The 27,476-nt window shown below is 40.8% G+C and overlaps 1 protein-coding gene across 1 annotated transcript in view; it reads left to right on the forward strand.

The window, feature by feature from the left end:
- The window catches only part of cntn3a.1 (contactin 3a, tandem duplicate 1), a 60,650-nt gene extending 35,690 nt beyond the window's left edge, over positions 1-24,960 (forward strand). The window contains exons 10-23 of the mRNA XM_079479108.1: positions 4,167-4,296; positions 6,668-6,818; positions 11,623-11,750; positions 17,557-17,732; positions 17,904-18,021; positions 18,094-18,252; positions 21,241-21,390; positions 21,478-21,548; positions 21,839-22,073; positions 22,408-22,523; positions 22,971-23,157; positions 23,346-23,458; positions 23,676-23,844; positions 23,974-24,960. Of these exons, the coding sequence (XP_079335234.1) occupies positions 4,167-4,296; positions 6,668-6,818; positions 11,623-11,750; positions 17,557-17,732; positions 17,904-18,021; positions 18,094-18,252; positions 21,241-21,390; positions 21,478-21,548; positions 21,839-22,073; positions 22,408-22,523; positions 22,971-23,157; positions 23,346-23,458; positions 23,676-23,844; positions 23,974-24,062 (1,992 nt within the window). The 3' untranslated portion in view covers positions 24,063-24,960. The remainder of the gene's footprint in view (positions 1-4,166; positions 4,297-6,667; positions 6,819-11,622; positions 11,751-17,556; positions 17,733-17,903; positions 18,022-18,093; positions 18,253-21,240; positions 21,391-21,477; positions 21,549-21,838; positions 22,074-22,407; positions 22,524-22,970; positions 23,158-23,345; positions 23,459-23,675; positions 23,845-23,973) is intronic.
- Positions 24,961-27,476: the final 2,516 nt, after the last annotated feature.

Consider the following 27,476-nt stretch of genomic DNA (forward strand, 5'->3'; position numbering starts at 1 on the left):
CTTGACGCCGGCTGGAAGGCCGGCAGGGCAGGACTTGACGCCGGCTGGAAGGCCGGCAGGGCAGGACTTGACGCCGGCTGGAAGGCCGGCAGGGCAGGACTTGACGCCGGCTGGAAGGCCGGCAGGGCAGGACTTGACGCCGGCTGGAAGGCCGGCAGGGCAGGACTTGACGCCGGCTGGAAGGCCGGCAGGGCAGGACTTGACGCCGGCTGGAAGGCCGGCAGGGCAGGACTTGACGCCGGCTGGAAGGCCGGCAGGGCAGGACATGACGCCGGCTGGAAGGCCGGCAGGGCAGGACATGACGCCGGCTGGAAGGCCGGCAGGGCAGGACATGACGCCGGCTGGAAGGCCGGCAGGGCAGGACTTGACGCCGGCAGGAAGGCCGGCAGGGCAGGACTTGACGCCGGCAGGAAGGCCGGCAGGGCAGGACTTGACGCCGGCAGGAAGGCCGGCAGGGCAGGACTTGACGCCGGCAGGAAGGCCGGCAGGGCAGGACTTGACGCCGGCAGGAAGGCCGGCAGGGCAGGACTTGACGCCGGCAGGAAGGCCGGCAGGGCAGGACTTGACGCCGGCAGGAAGGCCGGCAGGGCAGGACTTGACGCCGGCAGGAAGGCCGGCAGGGCAGGACTTGACGCCGGCAGGAAGGCCGGCAGGGCAGGACTTGACCTTGGGGTGGGTGGACTTGGGACCACCGGACTTGACGGGACCACCGGACTTGACGGGACCACCGGACTTGACGGGACCACCGGACTTGACGGGACCACCGGACTTGACGGGACCACCGGACTTGACGGGACCACCGGACTTGACGTCTGGGCAGGATTGGACTGGGCACTGTACACGGGCTGCAGCGCCATCTGGGCTTGCTTCCGTGCCCTCATCTTTTGCCTCTTCCTTCTCAAACGGGCCACCCGTCCGGTGGTTGGCTGAAGGAAGGAGACGAAGGGCAGGTCTGGCTCCGGATTGGAGGCCTCCGAAGAGGACCCCCAGGATTCACGCCTTCCCCGTTTGCCACCCAGGCTGACTACGGGTGGGGAGGCTGAAGGTGGTGGAGCAGAGGGTGTGGGGATGCCCAGAACCCCAACCTGCAGGCCGCGACCCGAGGAGTCAGCGGACATCGTCCCCGAATCTCCCCCCACCCACTCGCCGCGGATGCAGCCAGGCGGAACATGAGCCGCGGAGCTCGAGCCGGGCGGAGCCGAGTCCCCCGGGGCGGCGACAGTCAGGACGCAATCCTCCGGGACGCTAGCCAATGGGGCGGGTACCCCGACTGGCACTCTGGCCTCGTCCCGGTTGATCACGAACCTGACCATATCGTCGAATCCCAGGGGCTTAAGCATCCTCTTCTCCGATGGCGTGAGACGGTTGGTGAGGCAGCCATCAAAGATCACCTTTAATTCTGCATCACCGAACTCCGTATCCCTCGCCACCGAAGAAAATGCCCTGGCGAACTCCCGCGTCCCATGATCCCCCTGACGGAACCCAAACAGCAAGTGGGCAAGGCGAGATCGCAGGAACGATGCTGAGCTGTCCATGCTGCTGCTGCCTACTGGGTTCAGTTCTGGCTCGTTCGTTCTGTCACGGATTGTGAGGGGAGAACCCAAGTGCAGGCAGACACGGATGATGAAGGGGTTAAACAGAGACTTTAATATAAAACACAAAACAAACACCCACAATGGGGAGAAAACACTATCCAAAACTAAAAACAAAGACTTCCCACAAGGGGGGCAAAAAGAAACAACTAAGAACTAAACAAACAGTGTACAAGACCATAAACTTTACCGGAAACATGAACAGGGACCATGAACAGCATACAGGTATACAGGTACATCCAAGGTAACACGTACACAGGTACAACGAACGAGCACAAGACAATAGACAAGAGGGCATTAAATAGGGGAACAAACACAGGATAATTACTAAGGGGCAGGTGAAGGTAATGAAACACTAATGGGAAGGCTAACGAGACAAAAGGGCGGGAAACACTGACGAGACACGAGAAAGCACATGGCATGTCAGAATCATAACAAAGCCATGTCTTTCTCACACAAAACCTAAGGCTATGCCATGACTCCGCTGCAAGACCAAGAATAAACATGACATGATGGCGGAATCATGACATTGCGTTCTTCCTCCTGTTTCACGACAGTTTTCAATGGACGCCACGTGCACCGGAGGGCAGATTTTTTTGATCATCGCTCCGTGTGCATATACCCCATTAAGATCATTTTTGTTCCCGATAAATAAATGGCATGAGCTGTATGGGTTTTTTAAATAAATTAAATATTCACATTTCTATGTATAAAAACATAACTCATGATTCAGCTGTACACCACCAGTATAGACATGTAAAGATAGTATAGCCAGCTACTGTGTTTTTCTTTTGTCCTTTTCTGATCTTCCAATGAGAAGATGTGAAAACTTGTTATTACTATAGTAAGATTTGTATTTATAACGTATACTGTACAGAATATACAGCCTTTAGTGAAATTTTATTCTGGAAATCTCTGTAGTAGGGATGTGGTTGTGATGAAATCTTCCCACTGGTTAATCCACGTGTAAAGAATGACATTTGCTTTTATTAAACACGGACCTTACAGAATGAACAACCATTGCACACATGATGCAAAAAATAAGACTACCAGTATAAAAATCTTAGCGTTAGAAAAGCCTCAGCCATCGTCTTGTCACATGATGAATGAAATCTGACTCCTGCTGCCGATCTTTGCTGCGACACTTGTTCCGCATTCGCAGAATGCAGCAGCTGCGTTCAGATTCGCAGTCCGGTCTTTACGTAAACTAAGTGATTTATTGCTATAAAAGCTCTAAGTACGTAATCGGTTGGCGGGTGGACACCGTGTATCACCGGTGTCACCGACTATCGCAACAAGCATACTAGAACTGAACAAACTCTGTGTGCAAACAACTGTTAAAAAAACTATTTTTAATAAAAAAACTAACGCTAAAATAAATAATTAAACCAAAAGTGAAGTGTATTAATCGTAATTGAAAGACTGCACATTTTAAACTTTTCTTTATGACAAATATTATTTTCGCTGATATGCCAAATCGTCCTCCGTTTGTGTAAATGTTTACCTCAGCAACAGTACCACTCATGCAAGTCAACATCCATATTGTTAGGGCAATCTCTGCGATGTCTATTCGGGTGGGCAACTTAATCAGTCTGGTGCAGTACAGCACACTCACGCCGCTCCCCCGCCGAGGGGGGAAAGTGCTGATTTCAGTAGAATGTCACCCCTAATTAATTACCCCCATAAAACTGATTTATGCCAGCATTTGTCTCCGCTGCCAGAGGCTGTGCTGATCTTCTCTGTCTTGCCCCTGTCAACAGAGCACACATGCTGTACGAAGTTGTCTCTGTGTGATATCGGTTAGATTATACCACACTCCTTGTCAGAGCGGGTCACATGGGCGGAGAACTCTGATGTGCCAACACGCAGAGCGTAAGTGTGGATATCTGAGCAATTTAAATCTCTGCTCATTCAACCTGAATGCACCGTTCATATTGTTCGCACTCGAGTGAGCACAATAGCAGCGTAACCGAGCTTTACGAGTAAATGTTTTGCCAGGGTGAAAAATTACAAGCCGCCCATCAGCGGCTCTCCACGGCTAGTGTGGGTTTTGTTGCACATGTTTTGTTGTAGACACCTACAAACCTTTATGTGACAGTAGCCATCTTTACATCTTATTCCATTTTATTATATTATATTATATGAAAGGATATCGCATAAAACGTTTGATGGAAACGCCAATGTGGGCATCAATTCAAAAAATGCACCTAAAAGATATACGCGCTTAAGTAATCCATATATTCTTTTTATCAGATAAGAAATGCGCTTTAACTCCGATAAAAAACATTCCTTGAGTCTCAAAACTAAACAGATGAATCAAATAAAAGTGTTTTTCCAAATTCAAAGAAGGGGCCCTCATATGTGGACAGGAAGTGGAGGAGAACCACTTGAACACATTGACATGCACGTACTGTGAAAAAATATAGACAAAATCATTATAAAATGACTCATGGGCAATACAGACAGAGCGAGCAGGCATCACTCCTCTGATAAATGCTAAACATTAAAATCAGAAGTCTGGTTTGTTTTTTATGTCACAATTGCATTCTTGTGTGGTGGTTGTTATGTTTCCAGGACCGGATCCAGGTGGTGAACGGTGCGTTGTCCATCAACAGTCTGACTCTGTCAGATGCAGGGATGTATCAGTGTATTGCTGAGAACCGGCACGGCCGAGTGTTTGCCAACGCTGAACTCAGAGTCATCGGTAAGTGATTTCATGCTCACTAAGTTAATAGTTGCTTGCCCAAGAAAGCATCTGCTTTGAAAGAATGCCATAAAGACAGTCGCCGAACAGATCTCACAGTATGTAGTTGGTCGGATACGTTTTTATATGCAAAGACTAATCTGTTGTGTCTTATCATAAGCTCATTGTTGTAAACCAAGTAAGGTAAAGAGACAGTTTTAATACAGGTTTTTTGTGCAATTGAACATAAAAAATTACAGCTACTGAACCCTAAAAAGGCCAAAAAATGTATGTCTTAACTCAAAGCTGCACATTTGTTTTGTTACAAATAAACAGAAAATCAGTTATTGTTTTTTATAATGAAAAATCTCTTTAGGATGCGGTAGCTGTAATTGTATATATTAAATGTACTGTAAGCAGATGTCAGCTAACTTTTATTTTGAAAGGGAAATAAAGATCTTCACAGTGGGTGTTTGTCCAGCTACCTTTGAAGATCTTCAGGTAGCAGCTGGAAATACTTTTTCTGACAGTTGGCATCCAAGCAAGTGTCAAAAATTTTCAAAATTCGGATAAAATTAGAAAAGATACGTACAAAATACATTATGTCCCATCCCTCAAGTGTCATAAAATGGAATTGCGCATGACTTGTATGAAGACGACAAATGACATGAATTCTAAGTCGTTTTTGTTGGTTCAGCAGCGCACAGTTTTGTTTCTCATTCCAGTGACATTTTTGCTAAAACCCACATTAGTCTTACCACGGCATTTTGCGCTGGATTTAAAAACAGTTGACCCAAAATCTCGGGGAGCAGGATAACTTTTGACAGATCAATGATCAAACCCATGTCTGCGGCGAAGATTAAAGGAGCTGATGTTCGAGGCCATTTCATCGTGCATCAGACAAGCGGGGATGCTCCGTTTCCCCTTCTTGTCATTTGTCAGCATAATGGCTGCTTTGATGCTGTCAGCGCTGAGTGCAGACGGATGCCAAACAGGCGGGAAAGTCTAGTATGCTGAAATTGCTGCCTGGGGAAGATGTGAGGTAGACAGTCTTTGCACTTCAGTTCCTTTATGTTTGTGCTGGCTGGCTTGACTCGGTTTGACTTAGCGGCGTGGGGGGATAGCGTGGAGCTTTGAGCACGCTCTTAAGTGAGTATATCGCATTAAAAAACTTTACCTCCTCATCTGCCGGTGGAAAGTGAGCAGACGATGAGATTTAGTGAAAATGAGAGCGAGATGGAGATAAAGCAATTTGACAGGCTGTGTGGAAGAAAATACCTTTCACGTGTTTCCAAAAACCATCAAAGCAAAAAGTATTCAGACCCTTAAACAACAAACATTAATGGATTTCGTAGGATTAGATACAAAATGTAAAACCAGGCAGCACTGGCCTATAAATGATCTGTATTTTTGGGGGGGTAAAAATAAACAAAATGTACAAATCTTAAAAGGATAGTTCGCCCAATTCAATGTAATTTATATAGCGCTTTTCACAATGTGCATTGTTCCAAAGCATCTTTACAGAAAATAAGAGAAAATAAGATAAACACAGAAAAGGTAAAACACAGAACAGTGCATGTTGTTTATAGAACAAGCAAGATCATTATAATAAAGAGATGTTAACAGAATTTAGCGGACCTTTAAGCTAATCTAATATCAGCAGTCTCCCGGTGAGCAAGCCTACACGGCGAGGAACCCAAACTCAAATGATAAATAAATGGAGAAAAAGTCCTCGGGGGAAACCAGTCTCAGTCGGGAGGGCCAGTTCCCCTCTGATGTGTCACAGCTGCACTCAGTCACTTTCAAAGTTAATCAAATAAAAAGTGTCATCATTTATTCACCCTCATGTCATTCAAAACCTTTATCTGGCTCTTTCTTTGGTGGAGCACAAAAGAAGATATTTTGAGAAATGTATCAGTGGGTTTGTGTTCACGAAATAGAAGTCAATAAAAGTCAGTATTGTTTGGTTACCAACATTCTTTAATGCCGGGGTTTAAAATGGATTTATTGGGCTACCAAACGATTCATCGTGATTTATCGCATCTAAAATAAAAGATGTGTTTACATATATTTATAAAATGTCTGTATACTTTGCACATTCGTTTTGTTATTATAAAAACATTCACATAAATTCATATATGTTAAGGAAAATATAGAATTATAAACATGTATGTATCATTTAAATTATTGGTAAAAATAAAATAATACATGTCAATATTTCCAAAATATGTATACATGTATATAAATACAAAATGAATATGCACAATGCACAGACATATATCATGTAAATACAAACTTTTATTCTGGATGTGATTAATCGTGAGTTATCGTATCTTTCAAGCTATTGTTCCATCCATTTCATTATTTTAAAACAATATTTTCTTCACCTCAGCAGTGGCTCCCGATTTCTCCGACAGCCTGGTGAAGGCACAGACATTGGCTCGGCAGGGCGGGGATGTTTTGATTGAGTGCAGACCCCGCATGTCCCCGCATGGCATGATCTCCTGGAGGAAAGGCAAAGAAGCTCTGCGAGAGAGCCACAGGTATATTCTCCGTCCAATCTCTCCCTTTGTCTGCTGACAAGCTGTTCTTCAAAGTGACGCAACAATATGTTTGATGTCAGAGGGCTGGCGAGGCTTAATTATTCATATAAAAAACTCAATAGAACATTCGCTACGTTTGCATTTAGTTGATGGATAAAAACATTTCAGAAAAAAAAATTACGATAATAAACTTGTGCAAACAATCAACCGCTGATTACCGAGTTTCAAGTTTTATAACTTTGAACTTAAACTTTTGATCTTCAGCATAGCAACTTTTATCGTGTACATGTTTTATAACTCTGATTTGTTTGTTCTAATGACTGGTATACGAGTAGGATAAAGGAGTTATTTGTGATTTACATTGTGACAGGCAGATAAAGCTTTTATAAAAAAAACTATAATAACCAATACATTTTATTGGTGAATACGCTTTACTGGGGGTCAGTGACATGCATATGTTTGTGTCCAGTGGCATTATTCCTTTTAACATAACTTGATAGGCCATAATATGACATGTGCCATTTTATTCTATAAACCATATTTAGTTTAAATACATTTTTAGTGTTTTCTAATAATATATGAAGAGTTTGGTTCCAAAATGAAATAATTCTATTTTAAATATTATGTTTTTTATTGTGCATTTCAGCTAACTTACACAATAAAACACAAGAAAAACATGGTAACATAATAAAAAACAAGATTTCTATGAAAAACTTAAAAAAACGCAGCCATCTTATTTTGGAACCAAACTCTTATATTTAATGTTTTGGTATCTCAAACTTGTAAAACGGCAGGCTAATAAAAAGTAAAAATATATTAAGACACTATGGGAAAATTTAATATTCAATACCTTTCCTACGAACAAAGTAATGTAAATATGATGCTAAATAAGACAGATTCAGAGGACCCCACGTGATTCTTTTGGCTGAACGAAAAGGTTTGTAGATTCTTCTCAAATAATAAAATATAGCTACTTTCATATAGGGGTAGGCCGGTGCACTTTCTGTGTTCACTTTCTGTTCAACTAATGTAAAACAAGGAAAATGCTATTTCATAGCAATAGTAATTAAACACTTGTCCAAACACTGTTTCTGACTCAAAAATATCCATTACATCCATTGACCCACTTTTAGCAAATACATTTTTTATAAAATGACCTCTACCATAAACACCAGTAGCATCCGATTTAAGAATAATCGTGAAAATGAGGATTTACTGAGATTTTTTTTTTCATATTTGGATTTCTATCTTCAAGCTTAATTCAGCACAAACGTTTGCAGGTGGATGCAGCAAATTTACAAAAAATGACTTTCTTACTTAGTCTTATTTTCTTGTTTTTCAGTTAAATTGTCTACAAATTATTGAATCTAGATGCATTTTCTTGTTGAGCAAAATGACCTAAGAAAATAAATCTTGTTCAGTGAATTTGTGCTTAAAACAAGAAAAAAAATCTGCCAATGGGGTAAGAAACATTATCTTGAATTAAGGTTTACCTTATTCTTACCTCATTGGCAGATTTGTTTTTGCTTGTTTTAAGCACAGATTTACTGAGATTTCAATTTTTTTTACTAAAAACAAGACTTATTTTCTTAAGTAAGAAAGTCATTTTACAAACTGCATTCGCTGCTGAACGCTCTTTGTGAATTACCCACAGAAGTTTGGTATCTGTGTAAAGTTTAAAATATCAGCTTTCGGGTTCATCTACTTTCCTCAACATCATTGCAGCGGTAAGCCAATAGAGAGCATCGATGGGCTGATGAACAACTTTAAAGGTGATTTTCTCAATATTTTGTTTTTTGCACCCTCAGATTCATGATTTTCCATTTGTTATATCTCGACCAAATATGATCCTATCCTAACAAACCATACATACATCAATGGAGAGTTTATTATTCGGCTTTCAGGTGATAATCTCAAATAAAAATGAATCCTTGTGATTGTGGTCCAGGGTCACATATAACATTGACAGGACAGAACCAGTGAAAACCTTCTAAACCTCCTCTCAGAGATTATTAATGCCTCCAGATCAGAAGCTTTTAAAAAGGTTTAGACAAATGCAGCCCACCGATCAGACATTTCTCTAAGCATACACATATGAATCTATTGGGGATTTAAGCACTATGGCAGAAAGAAAGACTGAAGCGGTGAGCATAGAGAAAATCATTAGTAGCCATCACTGTCTATCAGCCTTGTGCTAACATCCACCCACAGTTTCCAGCTCTGGCTAGGAAGAAGGACAGGGTCTCTCATTAAACACTGTTGCACTCCTGACAGAGAGAGAGAGAGAGGCAAAGAATAGCTTTTTCTAATAATAAGGTGGGTATAGTGAATAGAGAATGTTGCTTTCATTTCTTCATGCCTAAGATTGCTTGTTACGTGTGTATAATCTAGCACCTGAAAACTGTGCTATGAAAATATGACTACAGTATAAGCTTTATTGTGTTTGCACGTTAAACATACGAGTTCAAAATGCTTGGCTGGACGTATATTTTAATTTCAAATCAAGTGCCTGTATCTTTTACAGTGACAGAGTTTTAAAAGATGGCTTTCGGGCAAGGGGGGAAGTAACAAAAAACAACTACTACTCAGTAACGCTGCTTTCAACATCGCACTTGTTACTGAGTACAATTTGAACTAATATTCAAATATTTGACAGGCCTTTTTGTAGCCAATAAAGAAATGCGGCTGTTAAACGGACCAATAGATTTTGGACCGGAAATGCGCTCGTTGCGGAGAGATTTGTAGAGCTGATCACGAGGCGGCTGACAGGGCGCGTATGGCTTTTGCGCGCTTGACATTCACTGCGGTAGAGGGACACAATACGAAAGCTCATTCGAGATCGGGAGAAATAATGTGTTCCTACTGTATATTACTCCGTTAGCAAAGTGTCACCAAAACTGCTATATTATGAGGTCAAATTGTCCATCTCTCTCCAGACTCTAAACATCAAGTGCTCAGCCCTTATTAGTTTTGGAAAACATGAATGGGAATAATGTTGTAAATAACTTTCCGTTTCTGGCAAGGATCGATCGATCCGCATAAATAAGACGTTAATAGATCCAAAGATGCCGCAGGGATTACTTTTATGTTGCCACTGTCTGTACTTTTAACTTTTAAAGACATGAACCTGTGTACTTGCATTTTATGAAAGACCTTGGACCACATTTCCAGGTATACATTGTGACTGTTCTACCTGTCACATACATATTGGATGGCTTGAGGTTGAGTCAATTAACAGCCAGCTCCTCTACAGATACGTCCTTTCAGTCCTAGTCCAATGCAATTTCGGGCTACAAATGTTAAGCTTTTTTTGCATGCAGTATTTTGGTCTCTTATTGATTCATTTTTTCCGCAAACAGCAAAAGAATGGCTCCTTTAAAGCCACTAAGCTCATGGCTTGCACAGCTTTAGTATTCACATTGACAATCTATGCCTAATTCCAGCAGTACTGAATGTGTCGCTTTTTCTCTCTCGCTGTATGTTTAGCTAAAAACAGACTGTACCACGTATCTGCTTGATGGAATAACCACGCCTTCTGTGAGCACAGCACACATCCATTTCTAAAAACTCTACTAGCTAAACATCGGCATGTCCATAAAAATGATTTGGTCTGTTTGCCATGATGATCTGAGAAAGCTTTTTTTCTCTTCTTGAAGTGCTTATGAAGACTGCATACGGCGAAAGGTCACGGTGTAAAGGAAGCAGATCTTGAGCTCCTGCATTATTTTCATCACCCTGCACAATCCAAATTAAAGCGACTGAGAACTCATTTTCACTTTTTACTGGGATCTGAGATAATGAACGTGTAGGTTTTATTAGTTATTATAAAATGTTATTTCGGAAGTGGAATATGGTGGAACGTGAAGACAAGTGACAACATTGTGATCAAATGCTGTATGTGAACGCCCTGTCGCGTCGCCCTTTAATAAATGCATACCTTAGTTAGATATTTGTCTGCTCTCGTCTGTGGGGTTCCGTTACAATAGATGTACATTGTACATTATAAGTCAATTGTTTGTTCAAACGTAGTCAAAATAATTTCGTATGGTATTTGGCAGGATGCCACAGGTTATGTTGATAAAGCGTAACTTGTATTTTGCATGTCACGGTTACTTGAGTTGGTTTGTTGGCATGTGGCCCTATGATAAACCCTTAGTTAAACAAAAGATGAGAACCGTCTGGAACACCGTCTGGAGCATCTGTGTGCTTTATGAGAACTGCTTTCTTTACATTTTCAATATTGGATGTGAATTGTACTGTAATGGTATTGAGACCCAGAACACGGTGGCTTTATGGTTTAGTGAAACTAGTCCTCTGATACTTGTGGCCTCTGGTGTCACGGGAGAGAGGACAAAGATTGCCATGCACATCACCGTGAAGCCAAATGCAGTGTTTTGAATTTTATCTGAGCACAGTGATGTGAAGGATAAATCAGCAGTTTGATGTGTCATGCGGATGATAGTTACAAAGGAGCAATAACCATTGAAGACTCCTTTGAATGGACAGATCCTATATTTTCACCTACAGTTTGTAAATAGTTACCGTAAATACAATACTTCACTTTGGATGAAAACAGACCTTAACTGTAAACAAGTTTGTAAACCATAAAATATGTGTCATTTTCTCAATGCTAACAAACATTAGGAGCAAAAACACGAGTCGCGTAGCAAGCACCGCATTGCATATTGACTTCTATGATCAGACTGAAGTATATTGATCCACGTGTCAAATAATATCTGAGTTGGGCTCTTTTATATGGATGTATGTAATTGCACTGCTTTCATCACTTCCCTTTGTTGTCTAGGGTCTCTGTGCTGGATAATGGCAGTCTCCGGATATCCAACATCACCAAACTAGACGCAGGTCTATACACGTGTGTGGCGAGAAACCAGTTTGGAGTGGCAAGCAGTGCTGGCACACTAGTAGTGAAAGGTATGCTGGGATACTTCAGTATCAAAGACAAGTTTGCCATTTAGAGAAAAGTATATATTTCTTTTGTTAAATGTATGTGCCGGTGTGACAATAGAACAGTCTAATATAACCAATCAAGTTTATTTATCATTGTAATAAAGTTCGTAAGAAGGGAAGGAAGGAGGCGGGAACCGGCGAACATTTAAACTTTAAAACTTTAATTAAATAAACAATAAACACTGAACAAACCGGCAGCCACCTCGCGGTAGACTGCCGGCCATAAAACATACACAAACTAAACACAGTTTCGGGCCCGGTCCTCTCTCGTCAACAGTCCTGCCGAACATCCATTTAAGCTCCCAATCTCCTCCGTGACAAGATGCGGGACCGGTGCGCGCACAGCTGATTGCACTTATCACTCACGCCACCGGCCCCGCGTCACGGCTCTCGTCCCGCCTTCCTCACCACATACCCCCATCACCCCTTACAGGCCGGGGGGCACCCCCGAGACTGTACCTACTCCCCCCCCTGGGGAGCCAGTCTCGGAGTCGGCAGCGCCTGGGGGTATGCACCGGCGAGACGAAAGAACGGAGACGGGAGCCCCCGGAGCGACAGGGACGAGAGAGGGGAGAGAGGAAAAGAAAAAAAATTGTCCGGTTCCCTGACACGCTGTCACTCGGTCCTCAGCCCAGCCGAGAGGCTCTTCCTCGCGGTGCAATGCGGTGGTGCTGGACGTCGGGGGGACGGCCCGATCCTCCTTCGCCTCCTGGCGGTTGGCGATGGCCCTCGGCGTGAGGGCAGCCAGCAGCGGGTCCCCCGTTTCCTGTTCCTCACCCTCATGGTTGTTGGACACAGGATTCCGGCCCACGGCCAACGGCGACGACCCCTCCGCTCCCTCCTTAAGGCCGCCATCCCACCTCGGCCCAGGAGCACGTTAGCGGGCTCTCCGTCCCAGACGATTTTTCTTGCTCCAGCACCACCGCCTTGGGCAGCCGCCGGCGGACGTCCCGGCGGACGTCCTGCCCGAACTCCTCCGCACCACGATGCCCCTCGGCAGCGAGGGCTCTTCGACAGCATGCCCCTCCTTCCTCCCGGGTTTCGGCACCAATGTAATAAAGTTCGTAAGAAGGGAAGGAAGGAGGCGGGAACCGGCGAACATTTAAACTTTAAAACTTTAATTAAATAAACAATAAACACTGAACAAACCGGCAGCCACCTCGCGGTAGACTGCCGGCCATAAAACATACACAAACTAAACACAGTTTCGGGCCCGGTCCTCTCTCGTCAACAGTCCTGCCGAACATCCATTTAAGCTCCCAATCTCCTCCGTGACAAGATGCGGGACCGGTGCGCGCACAGCTGATTGCACTTATCACTCACGCCACCGGCCCCGCGTCACGGCTCTCGTCCCGCCTTCCTCACCACAATCATGCAATACTAAAGTTCATTAATGGAACAGGTTTTATGCAGTGAGTGATTTACAAAAAGGTTTGGGTTTGCTTATGATGATAACTATGAGTAAATCACTCGAACACAACAATCACAGCGTTAATTACATTGCAATAGTATATTGTCTATATAGTCCATACGAGTAAAGCTTGTATCTCCACACACACTAGAGGAACTGTGCTTGTGGTTAATGGAGAATTGATTTATTTGACTAGCATTAGAGATGCATGATATGTGTGGGAATAACAGTGCTGTGTTTCATTAAGGGTTGAATCCATCCAAAAGGCTTTTTTTTTGCCAGCCGGTGGAAGCTTCACCCGTTTGACAGGCGACAAGAACAATACTGGCATTCTATTGAAACCACCGTTCAGTTATCCCTCTTGTTTTTGAAGTTAGTTTCTATAGAAACTCTCGTTCTTATTTTCACATGAAAGCCCGAATCATAAAAACACTCACTTGACATGTTAATTTGCAAAAAGTTGTAATAAAATCGCAGCAAGATTCCTGTGTCGGTGGAGTTTAAGAGGCATTCTCAGTCTGCAACAAAACGTGAATAATTCAGCATATGGGATTTCAAAGATAACTGATATAAATGATTTAACCTTTGTCAATTAAAGCTGAAACAGCTGGTTGATTCATTTGTAATGACGGCCTGCACGCTGACATCCTTTAAATGCATCCGCTTAATATCAAAGCAAAATAAATAAGTCTTTCGATTTTATTGGTATCCAGAAATTTGTTGGTTACTTGACATTTGCATTTTTATTTATGAATTAGGAAAATCTGAATTAATCATTTTTTAACACATTCATTTCATCCTTACGTCTTATTTAATTCTTACGTATTTTAATTCTACAGGTCTGTTTGCATTTCAGAATTATATGCAGTTAAAATGCACGAAGCAATTTCTTAAAAGACTGTTATTATAACAGTAGAGCATAAAAATGAAATATTATCATTTAAAGCCATGAGTTTCTATTATTTATTTATTTGAAGACTTTTTACAATAACAATTTTCAACTTTTATTGTATGTGTGTACTGATATATACACTCACCCAAAGGATTATTAGGAACACCTGTTCAATTTCTCATTAATGCAATTATCTAATCAACCAATCACAGAGCAGTTGCTTCAAGCATTTAGGGGTGTGGTCCTGGTCAAGACAATCTCCTGAACTCCAAACTGAATGTCAGAATGGGAAAGAAAGGTGATTTTAGCAGTTTTGAGCGTGGCATGGTTGTTGGTGCCAGACGGGCCGGTCTGAGTATTTCACAATCTACTCCGTTACTGGGATTTTCACGCACAACCATTTCTAGGGTTTACAAAGAATGGTGTGAAAAGGGAAAAACATCCAGTATGTGGCAGCCCTGTGGGCGAAAATGCCTCGTTGATGCTAGAGGTCAGAGGAGAATGGGCCGACTGATTCAAGCTGATAGAAGAGCAACTTTGACTGAAATATACACTTGTTACAACCGAGGTATGCAGCAAAGCATTTGTGAAGCCACAACACGCACAACCTTGTCTGCCCAAAATTGGACATTTGAAGACTGGAAAATGTTGCCGGGTCTGATGAGTCTAGATTTCTGTTGAGACATTCAGATGGTAGAGTCAGAATTTGGCATAAACAGAATGAGAACATGAATCCATCATGCCTTGTTACCACTGTGCAGGCTGGTGGTGTGATGGTGTGGGAGATGTTTTTTTGGCACACTTTAGGCCACTAAGTGCCAATTGGGCATCGTTTAAATGCCACGGCCTAGCTGACCATTGTTTCTGACCATGTCCATCCCTTTATGACCACCATGTACCCATCCTCTGATGGCTACTTCCAGCAGGATAATGCACCATGTCACAAAGCTTGAATCATTTCAAATTGGTGTCTTGAACATGACAATGAGTTCACTGTACTAAAATGGCCCCCACAGTCACCAGATCTCAACCCAATAGAGCATCTTTGGGATGTGGTGGAACGGGAGCTTCGTGCCCTGGATGTGCATCCCACAAATCTCCATCAACTGCAAGATGCTATCCTATCAATATGGGCCAACATTTCTAAAGAAAGCTTTCAGCACCTTGTTGAATCAATGCCACGTAGAATTAAGGCAGTTCTGAAGGCGAAAGTGGGTCAAACACAGTATTGGTATGGTGTTCCTAATAATCCTTTAGGTGAGTTTATGATATATTTATGGTTTTTCCAGACCATCAATGACGTTTACATTTAAATTTGTACAAATGTAAGGTGAGGATAAAAATATATATTTTTCGCTGAACAAACAAGAAAACCATTGAATTTTTACCATCTCACACTTAAATGTTTACAATGCTGTTTTTTAAGTATGATCGCACATTTAAGCTTGGTACAAAACTTTGAAGTGTCTTCAAGTTCAAAATACTTAAATTGTATACTTTATGAGAATAAATCAGTCAAAGATCTTAAGAGCACCCATGACAAACTAACTTGAAGGACACATGACATTTTGTGTTGAATTTAGTTTGATCTTCTATTTAAATATTTTTAGTTGACTAGATTTCATTTCACTGCATGTTGGATGCATGACACAACTCTGTATGTCACACAAAATCTCCAATCTATGAGTTTTCTGGTGGTGCGTTTAGTGAGACCTTATGATATAAAAATAGCATCATAGTGACATCTAGCGGTAGTAGTGCTGTACTGAGTTTGCCAAGTTCACTTACAGTATCATGTACTCCTGTCTCATCTCCGGCTACCAGCTGTGTCCAGTGGCGTAACTTTGTTTTGAAAAGCGGTGGGAACAAAGACGACAAAAACAATACTTTCATAAATTGTTTCTGTAATTACTTGTTGGGAATATTCGTGGGCCTCAGAAGCGTGAAAAACACAGTGGTGTGGTGCGAAAGACGCATGACAAATGATTTTGACTCCGTCAAACTCTTATAAATTCACTTTTTCACATATCAGATCTGCTTCCATTTGTTTTTAAACTATATCATGTTCTCATCCATAGATTATTCAAAGCATGTTGTGCTTTATTGTATGTAAGGATGGTTGCTGCAGTTCGTAATTAACCGTATGCATTCGTGATAAAATAAAAACTACTGAAGCGAATGTGTGTTTTCCCATGTTAAAAAAATGGTGTGTCTGACACAGATTACCTGTCGGTGGGTCCCGGATTAAAACGTTAGGGAACCCCCTGCTAATCAAGGGCAAACATTCAAGTATACAGGATAAACGGATGGAAAAATTCAATCTTATTTTCACTGGGCTTTGCCATATAGGGCACAAATATATAAGGAACCTTCTACATTTAGTTATGTACTCATGCAACTACAAAGTGGTGACTTTTCCATTTATTGGAGACACGTTTTCTATCCAGTCTCAAAATGTAATGAATCTTGCAAAATATGATAGCAACTGCATATCAAGAAAAAAAAGGACGAATGTAGCACCGAAGTGCAAATTAAGTGTTTGGTACATGAATGACTTGAATAGCCATTTTCAAATACTTCCATCATTTCATTAAATCTGATGTGATGGGGAAAAGTTCAGCAAAATAACCCACAACGACATGAGGTCAATAACACAAGCTCCATTGCTCTACGCCACTGGAGATGTCAGATTGCATGTGCCTTTCTTACATTTTGTCTATTCCAGTCTGAAATTGGTGGGCGGAGTTAGTATAAATAGCCTCTGCTTACAGGGCGGGCTATTTGCACAGTAAATACACACTTTGTACTTTTAATTTCTTCCTAAAGGTGTAGGGAACAAAATTGACTGTGTCAAAAAGTGGTGGGGACTGTTGTTGTACTCGAGACTGGTTTCACGTCTATTTTTTGATGGTGATGGTCTTGTCTAGAACACATGTGAACACTTGTGCATCTCTGAGCAACACACAGATAAAAAAAAGCAACAAAACGGATTAAGTCACTGAATGTTTTGTTTTGTTGAAGGTGGCAGACTTAAATTTGGGTATTTATCGTTTTTTATGTTAAGTTGTTGGACTTTATGTTGCAGTAGTTGGGTGATAAAATAATGGAACATAAAACATCCTACACATACATTTCTGCACAATAAATCGCCCAAGTTACTTATTTTATTATTTTATTATCACTTTTTAGTGTGTTGTGGATCTTTTGAATGCATTTTGGGAGTGCCTGCCTTGGTCTTGGTCTTGTCTTGTTTCTTGACACCCTCTGGTCTCGGTCTTGTCTTGGTCTCGACTACAACACTATGTCCCGCCTGTCCCACCCGCAAATTACGCCTATGGCTGTGTCTAACAGCCTCACCATAATGCACTTGTTTACTGTACAACTGCTGTTTTGTGTACCAATGCACAGAGAACTAGTATGATACACATACTGTATGTATACAAGTGTTTTATCTATTGCTATTTCAGAGCCAACAATCATCATTTCTAAAGCCACCCAGCTGGACGTTACAGTGGGAGAGAGTGTTGTCATTCCATGCCAGGTGACTCGTGACCCCTCCCTTGAAGTGAGATTCACATGGTTCTTCAATGAGCAGCTGATCAATTTTGGAAGCCACGGGGGATACTTTGAAAAAGTCGGTGGGGTATGTATAGCTCCCTAAAGACTTGCATTTAAAACATTAGATTGTTGCATTTAATGATGTTCAAAGGATCATGTTGTTTCTCGATTTCTAATAATGCAGTGCATTATAATATATTGCATAATATGTCTCTTTTTTACAGTATATAATTTTTACTGTTGTATGTGCTCACAGACGTCTGCTGGTGACATCATGATTCGTAACATTCAGCTGAGGCATGCTGGGAGATACACTTGTGCGGTACAGACTAAAGTGGACAGCGCGTCCATAGCGACAGATGTGGTTGTACGAGGTAATCCTGAACGAAACATACAAATTAAGTTTACAAAACTGTACAAAACTTTACACAACCGCTTCGTCACAGGTCCCCCTGGCCCACCATTGGACATCCGAGTTGATGAGGTCACAGAATCAACAACCTTTGTATCGTGGCGTCCAGGCCCTGATAACAACAGTCCTGTTTTTGCCTACAACACCCAGACCAGAAGTCCCTTCTCTCTCGGGTGGCAGGCTGCCAAAACAGGTGTGCAAGAATGGTTGTCTGGAATGAAAATGCTCTGCTTTCATAACGCTCTGTGAGTGTGTTCTATAGTCATTATTGAAGTTAGATTAACTTGGCACAAGGCCTGTAAATTCTTTTCAGTATTTTTGCATTGCTTTAAGCGTGGTGATTTTTCATGAACAAATCTATTTAGAGGTTCAGATTGTTCAGACATAATGTCCACAATCCATCTGTCCATTCAGTGCTGCATACAGAATGGAAAACACCTGCGCAAACCCTGAACTCTGACTATCTGGGTGTTACACAACTTTCTGGTTTTCAGTCGGTCAGGAAACAATACGGTAAAGACACAATGTTGATACTGTAGAGACTTCTGAGGTGTATCTAATAACTGGAGGAAAAAGTTGAACTTTTGTGCCACATAGTAGCAAGTGAACTAGATAGTCACTAACATAACATCGATGTCCTTCCGAAATGGTCGATGTCCAAATTTGCGGTTTTTCAGGAAATGGAAAAAACACATACAGTGATGTCAAAGTTAACAAACACTTTTTAATACTTTCTATGGGTTAGATATTTGCCAAACTCAGTGACAACATAAATGGTGACTAATAATAATGATGTATTGAGATACAAGGTTTCAGAAGGACATCAGAAGGATAATTTACTCACCCTATTGTCATTTTAAACCTGTGTGATTTTATTTCTCAAGCAAAACACGATATTTTTAAAAAGTTGGTAAACCACTGATCCCCATTGAATTCTATTGCATGGACACAAAATCAATGCAAGTCAAGAGTCCCTTTTCACGGACGCTAGTGGCGTACCCGGTTCAGCACTAGTTGTAAATCTATTTTTTTTTATTTAATACACAAGTGTTATAGCAAGAGAAGCATTCTAAAGCACAATTTTAAACAACTATTTGAAAATCTTAAATCGAGTGTCCAAAAAAAGTTTAATATTGAGAATATGGCCTTTGAAGATGTCCATCAGAGGTGTTGTAGCTGGCTGTTGCTACGAAGAAACAGGTTTGTTTTAATGCTCTCTATTGGCTTACCGCTGTAATAATTTCCAAAGTCCGGCCAGCAGCAAGTGAAGTTTGTAGGAGTGTTTGCCTCCATTTTTGTTAGCAAATTTGGTGAAAAAACAAAGTTTTTACATATTTACTGTAGGAAATTCACAACATTTCTTCACGAAACATGATCTTTACTTAATATATACGAATGTGTTTTGGCATAAAAGAAAAACAGATCATTTTGACCCATACAATGTATTTTTGCTATTAATACAAATGTTCCCCTGCTACTTTTGACTGGTTTTGTGGTCCAGGGTCACATATCGTATCTATATGTTTTATCTATCTATTAGAAAGTCTACTTGTGTATCTTTTTTAATCAGAAAGTCTATTTGTACATAGTGTCTATTTTACACCAGTTTTGGTGCTTTTATCTTTCTTTATTTTGTTTTATTTCACAAAAGTTGACTCTGCTGTAATCCTCAGCCAGCCCCGGATTGGGTAATCGGGAGCACCGGGAGAATTCCCGGTGGGCCTGTCAGTTTTTTTGGCCGCGAGGGCCGGTATTGTCATGGCACGGTTGAAATGTGGCTTTCCCTAGGCTGCTTTCACTCACAGCAGCCCTAATCTTTTTATTTATTATTTTATCGCAGCCCCACTCTTTTTTATTTCATATTTATTCGCAGCCCAACTCAGAGCGCAGCCTGCAGGTTAATGATGACGTGATTATCTTTTGACTCCCTGGCCCCGCCCCCGACAGCGCCACTGCAAGTTGCTCAAAATAAAAAACCGTCAGAAAAAAAAATGGATGACAGAAAGCGCAAAGGCGGCGCTGAAAAGTCCAGAATAAAAAGCAAGAAAGCTCTGGAAACTGACGCGGCCAAATGTTCTAAGCCGACCACATTTTTTCTCAAAACAAATGAAGACGAGGAGACGGCCGGTAAGCTAACGTTAAGGTATTTAGGAATAGGACTATTGCAAGATGCTGGCGGCCGTGCAAAACAAAGTTGTGTGCAAACAACGTCTCAATAGGTGCAAGGTAGCTCATTGTTGGAAGCACCCGTCCCACATTCGGACCGACGTCGGTTCGAAGCCCGCGTTAATTAATGTTTTAGGGTTGTCCATGTTTCCTTGAAGCTACACTTATGCAGAGGAAAAAGAGATGAAACAATCATTAGAAATCATTGTGAAAAAAAGTCAGATAACAGTCAAATAGTTTTATTATTTAATTAATGTTCTCATATTTGTAAAAAATATTTGAAGTTGTAAAGCAGACGTTTCATTAAAATAAATTATAGTGTCATTAGACAGTGCAATACATTTTATTTTAATCTTTTGTCATTTATATTTTTTTCCTTATTTCAATGTTTGGATATTTATGAACACTAATTCTTAAAGAAAATAGATTCTGATACTGTCCGGCTATTTACTGTTCTCATAAATCTTCACTGTGAAGCAAAACTTAGGCTACTGTATTTTCACTGAATGACAATGAATTCAAGGCTGTAGAGAACAGTGCGCTATTGCAGACTTAGGTTTTAATTATCATTATTTAAATATAGTCAGTCGCAAACTAAAGTGGGCCGGTCTAAGGCATGAAACTCCAGGGCTGAAAATGAGTCCCTATCCGGCCCTGTCCTCAGCTGTTTACTTACTGTAAACGTGGCCTTTGGGTAGAGAAAAATTGAGATCACAGATTCAACATATATAATTTTGAAATCAACAAAAGTTATTATCAGCTATTGTGCAAGTACATAAACGATCAAGATCGAAAACTGTCTCATGTTGGTCTTGTGTAAACTCACCATTTCTTCATAATTTTGTTCATTATTCATTTTAGATCTTCCAGTGTAAATGGGGCTATAATATGCCGATAGTCAAGCATAAGGAAGAGTTACGAGTCTTTCACGTTTTATTTTACATGGATCATTCTTTGCTTTTTGAGGATTCTCAAAATACTTTGAGATTGTCATCTCTGTGTGTGTCTATCTCAGTGCCGGAGACTCTGGGAGGAGATCAGCTTACGGCTTGTGTTGTGGAGTTGAGTCCATGGGTAGAATATGAGTTCAGAGTGCTGGCCACCAACTCTAAAGGCACCGGGGAGCCCAGCAAAGCCTCACAAAAAATAAAGACCAAAGATTCATGTGAGTACTAAAACATATGTTGAATCTTTTACCCACGTCGGCCTTTCCTGCAGTGTCTTGTAAAAAAATATTTTTGTAACACTGCAGTGCCAAGGACGACCCCGGCCAGGGTTAGCGGAGGAGGCGGCAGTCGCTCTGAGCTTGTCATCACATGGGAGGTAACGCGACAAGCTCCTTACACATTTAAATTCACCAGCCTGTATCAAAAAGAGAACCATCATGGTGTCAACTCGGTTAGCCTGTAATTTCAAGGGCCCTTAAAAATGGCACTCACTCTTCAGTCAGGCAAAGCAAATGTTTATGGATTTTAGCACCCACGTATGCTCAAGCACCGTGAAAGGAATATTCCAAAGTCTGTTTTTAAATTGAGCTTATGCTGTCTGTGAAACACTGTTGTGACATGATCTCTCGCTCACTATCTTTCTCTTGTATGTGTGGGCCTCCTCAGCCAGTTCCTGAAGAGCTGCAGTGTGGTCCCGGGTTCGGCTATGTTGTGGCTTTTCGTCCTCTTGGTGGTCAGAACTGGATGCAGGCGGCCGTGACCTCCCCTGATGCATCTAGATATATCTTCAAAAACGAGAGCATTCCTCCATTCTCTCCGTTTCAAGTGAAAGTGGGAGTGTATAACAACAGAGGAGAAGGTCCTTTTGGACCCGTGACTACTATATACTCAGCAGAGGAGGGTAAAAGAAAACACTCAGAAAAGAATGTATGGATTTCAAAAGAAGATATTTTTAACTTCTATTGTATGGACACAAAAACCACAAAGACGTTTCTCAAAATATCTTCTTTTGTGTTCCACAGAAGAAAGAGTCATGTGCAGGTTTTATGAAGGTTATTCAATTATGACAGAATACATTTTTTGGTGAACTGTCCCTTTAAGTATAGTCATATAGACTATGAAAGCTACATCATGTTCATGTGTTTAATCTAAGAAAATTGAGCTTCTGCAAGTGCATCAGTCATGGATCTTTGCATAAAAATCATACATTACAGCAATGATTATTTTGACCACAGAGCCGAGTCGCGCCCCCAGTCGAGTCCGCGTCAAGAGCCTGTCAGCCTCAGAAGTAGAGGTCAGCTGGAAGCCTCTACCTTGGAGCACCACCAGGACACGCATAATGGGTTATGAGGTGAGGAAACAGTGTTCCAAGTAGTGCTGGTCAACGATACATTTTTGAATCGCGATTAATCGCATGACTTTTTTTGTGATTAATCCCGATTATTCGCATTGTTAAGCGTAACATTCAATGATGAATTCAAAAGTAGTGTATTGTACACTTTTATTTTAAAAGTACTGCTATATGAACAAAAGCACAATAAAATTTCAGTGCCAGTGAGTAGCGGACTTTCAAAATGAAAGAATACTTAAAAACTCTGCGTTAATGCACGATAAAATGCCGGCGTTAATTAAGTAATCCGTTAACGCAATAATAACTTTCAAAGATTTGAGCATTTTGAACCAATGATATATCTCGGTGGGTGGAGCTAAACAAAATGGAAATCAACAATGAACATTTTCAAGGTGTTAAATGTTGCGAAACTTCTGGCTGATGGCAGTAGTTGACTGTGAATTTCAGCTGAGGTACTGGAGCGCAAAAGACAAACCGGACACAGCCAGTGTGATGAGGACTGTGGGAAACAAGACATCAGCTGTTATTCGTGGACTGGACCCCAGCAGCACATATTACATCAAACTAAGAGCCTACAACAGTGCTGGTGTTGGGCCTGACAGTGCTGAGGTCAACGTCACTACTAAAAGACCCCGTAAGTGTGACGTTGTAATGCAGTTTTATGTGCTTACAGCCCTATCATCACTTCTCTATGAACACAGCCATATTCATGTGAGGTTTTGATACTATTTTCTTATTTTTTATTACATAAAGAGTTTTTGCATCATTTTTAGCATTACATCCAATTTTCAAAATAATTCTGTTTATTTTCTTGTGCTCTAGCACCGAGCCAGTCCCCAGCGAAGGTCATGTGGAATACCACAGACTCCAAACTCATACTCAAATGGGACAGAGTCCAGGCACTGGAGAATGAATCTGAAGTTATGGGATATAAGGTATGAACATGCTAACATTACTAAGCCTGTTTGACTCATACTATAGACCATGGGTCTTCAACCGGGGCCGTGGATTGCATGCGCAGTAACGTTTGTTTATATTGTTGCTTTGAAACCCTTTATATTATACAGCATGCATATTAATACTCAGTACGTCATTAGTATGTTGTAAATCCTTCTTTTACACATTGATCGAGTTCACAAGCTGTTTTTGAAGGTCATGTACAAACAGAGCAGACAGATTCTGCCCAGCGTGGTGGAGACTAACAGCACATCTCTAGAGCTCTTTTTGCCTATGGATGAGGATTACATCATCCAGATTAAACCAGTGAGTGAGGGAGGAGATGGGAGCAGCAGTCGACAGATCATCATTCCTAGGATAGCAGGTTTGAACTTACGACCCTTGTGTTGTGCGTGTGTTTTTAAAAAATATTTCTGATGTTTCTATATCCACGTGAAGTCTTTTCATTTTAATGTTTGAGTGATATTTGTTTGATTTTACTGTATTTTCACAGTTGCACATGCAATTGGATTTGCAACGGAGAGGAAAGCACTACCATCGCTCATGGCAGTAGCATTCTGTACGGTGAGGACTTTATTATGACAGAACAACTCCACAGCGGAGATAACAGTACATGCACCACAAGTGGATCAACTTGATGTTTCCTCTAGCTTTTTCAAGAGGGAATTTGCTATCTCAGTTTCAATTACTGACACCAAAGCTGCTGAGACAATGGAGTAAAAGTTATTGAGTCGTTTTTGGATAAATGGAGGGATATATTGACAGACATTTACCGTGCGGTTTCCATCGGATGTTCAAGGTTGCATAAAATGACATGCGGTTCATTAGGGATTCACACCCAGGGATGGGTTTTTGTCTAAGACGAATCCATGTTCATCCATAAGACGCTTGGCAGTGGAGAACTGCGCATTTGCCTTTTTCATAGCAACCCTGGGACTAAATGAACTCCGTTGAAGAGGATCTCTACTGCCATACCTCATAGACATTTTCCTTAACTGATCTTCTTCATCAAGACTCAGATCAGCCGTCCTCAGATCAGACAAAGTTTACAGTCCCATAATGTTGACATGGCCCCTCTGTTTGAATGAAAAAGTCAATGCTGCTGGCCTTACAGTATACAGAAAAAGAGCTCACTGGCCGTTCCTTCTGTCGAGCACTGGGACCTTTGTGTGACCTAGAGTGTGCCTCTTGGATGAGAAACAGTATGTAAGATATCCTCAGGACCAGAACAGCCTTAAATAGTTGTCATGATTTCTGTGTTCAATTGTTCATTTCCTTTATTTTTCAGTTGATTGTAAAAACAACAACAGCGTTTATTATTCCATTGAGGTGCTTTCGATAGGTAATATTGGTGGTCTTTGAAATACCTATGAAATAATGCTTACGTTCCGTTATTTTCAAGCTGTTTAGCATGAACTGGCTTTGCTGTGGCAGTATTTGAATGGACTGTCTGCTTTTAATAAACGAAGGAACAGGAGTGATGTTTTTTTCCGATTTGTGTGGGTTAGTGGCCATTTTGTCTTGTTGGTCACAGATGATTTTCGTGGGATTTTGTTGCCCATTTCATGTTAATTTAATGAATGAAAGGTACTAATGTTTAACCACACAGTAAAATAACATGAAGAATAAAATGAGCACTTCTTCAGAGTGAGAAGCATGAAAGGGAAATATGAAGGATATTTATTGTACAGAGAATGTGAAACTGACGTCAGGCTCTGTTGCGTGTCGCCGCCATCTTGGAAGGATCATACTCTGCTGCTATTATTGTTTAGATATCTACCATTACTTGTTTTGTTAGAGATATGAAGAAATCGAAAGGGAAAGAACCAGGGGATTTTCCTGAACGACTCTGCATAATACTATGGCAGTTTTAAACACAGCAAGACCGACCTATATATTTCCTAATCAAACAAGAAAAACAAAACAGTGACATAATTGACAGAATACAGTCTCCAATTTGTTATTTTAACACAAATGCCTACCTGGCAGCTTTGAAAGTAAAACAAGCGGATTGAACAGAAACAATCATCAAAAATGCTCATGTTTCCCTTCATAACACTTAGGATTAAAAACAACTGTCTTTTGTTGGTGTGGATTATGATTTGTTTCTAAAAATATCTCACGTATGCCCAAATCAGAAACAGAAAAGGTTATTTTTCATGTAGTGTTAACTTTTGGACGAATAGGATATGCTAGCTAACTTTATTAGTCATACAACTAGTAGTTAACTATCAGCCAGACACTAAACATAAAGGAAACTGTCTTTTCTTTAGTTGTCACAAGTGTATAAGTATAAAGGGAGAGGGAACAGTGAGAAGGCTCATGTTATGTGTCAGGTATGTGTTTAAGTGAATGCATTTGCTAACGTTTGCCACTGTTAGTACACGCACGGATAGATGCTCTCTATATACTATACACGCTTGGTTTCTCTGTCTGGTAGGTGTACTGCAGAAGTCAGGCCACTTAACTGGAGGTAGTCCTGTCAGTTCGTCATTGGATCCATTGAGTCAGCCAGTTTCCTTGCGTTAAAGTTAACTTTTTCAAAAACAATCGCGGTCCCATACAGAGAGTGACCTTACATGTTAAATTTAATAAGATTTGTTCTCTAGTCAATGTCAAAAAGCAAGCAAACAAAACGTGCTACCTTGCATCAGTAATGCGGTCAGGTGGATCTTTCTGCCTCCACCTAAGCTCCGCCCACAAAGAAAACGTGTTGTAATGTTTACTAACAGAAAAGGCGTCTATATGTAGGCCTATAGTTACTTCATCTGATTAGAGAACGTTTTAAAGGATTGAAAATGAACTTTTCCATAGTAAATGTGTTTAGAAAAACTCTTATAATGGATGTTTACAGAGCAAATGCACAGCACTTGAATAAATGTTTTTAAATATAGACAATACGGAGGTCGGATTAGCGATAGAAAAAGTAAATGAAGGCCATACAAGGTATACAAATCAGATACTGTAATATATTTTCTCTTTTATCCAAACCGCCTTATAGACTTCTTTGAATGACGTAAACAACGCTGGTCCAGAATAACTTCCTGTTTCAGTTCTTTATTACTAAACCTTTGGACAAAATACAATACAGGCCTATTTATAACCGATTTAAAATGTTTACTAAATTTATATATGAGGAGTTCGTTTGCAAAAACAAGCAAATCAAGTTTTTTTGTGCATGTCAAGTAATATCAATCAAACTGCAGTTGGGTTGTTTTGATAAAGCAATAATAACTCAAACAAAAAAAAACCTACCTGACACAATAAAACATGATAACATTCTAAAAAAACATGATTTTGAAATGTTTTAACTGTTATCTGTTTTCAAACTAAATAAACTAATACTTAAAAATACTACTAATAAAAAACGGAAACAGGAAGTGTCTCTGGATCAGTTGCAAAGTGGTCCAGAAATGAGGAAACATGTAACATGTTGTTTCTCTCAAAAAGGACAAAATGGTTTTAGCGTGACGGAAAGCTCTTTCATTTTTTTAGAACCAGATCAGGGAAGAAGCAAAAAATAAGAAATGTCAATGATTTGACAAAAAAGGATTACATTTTTTTCTTCCGTCTACAATATGGAACACCTGTCATGTCTTCATGGTAAAACCGTTTAGCTTAGCAGAAACTCCCAAGTGACGGCACTTGGAAAACGATGCTCTCGAATTCAGATCAGTAATAAAAACTCACAATGTGGCTTTCTAATGTTTGTGACAGGTGCAGTTTTACTGAGAGGCGGAGTGAACATGTAAAATCTAATCTCATTTCTGGAGAAAAAGAAGGTACAGTACACGGATTCGTAATAACGTGATGATGAGTAAAACAAATGTTTCTTTTTGGTGAACATTCATGAAGGTTTGCACTTCACGTGATATTTCATTACATTTTATTTGTGTGCTTTCTTCTGAAAAAGAGTGTTTCCCATGAACCACATGAGGGCAGTAGAAGCAATACAAAATGTGTACACATCTGTAAATATTGGAGGCTTAAACACTT

Source organism: Barbatula barbatula (assembly GCF_947034865.1).
Source record: "Barbatula barbatula genome assembly, chromosome: 17".
Lineage (NCBI taxonomy): Eukaryota > Metazoa > Chordata > Actinopteri > Cypriniformes > Nemacheilidae > Barbatula > Barbatula barbatula.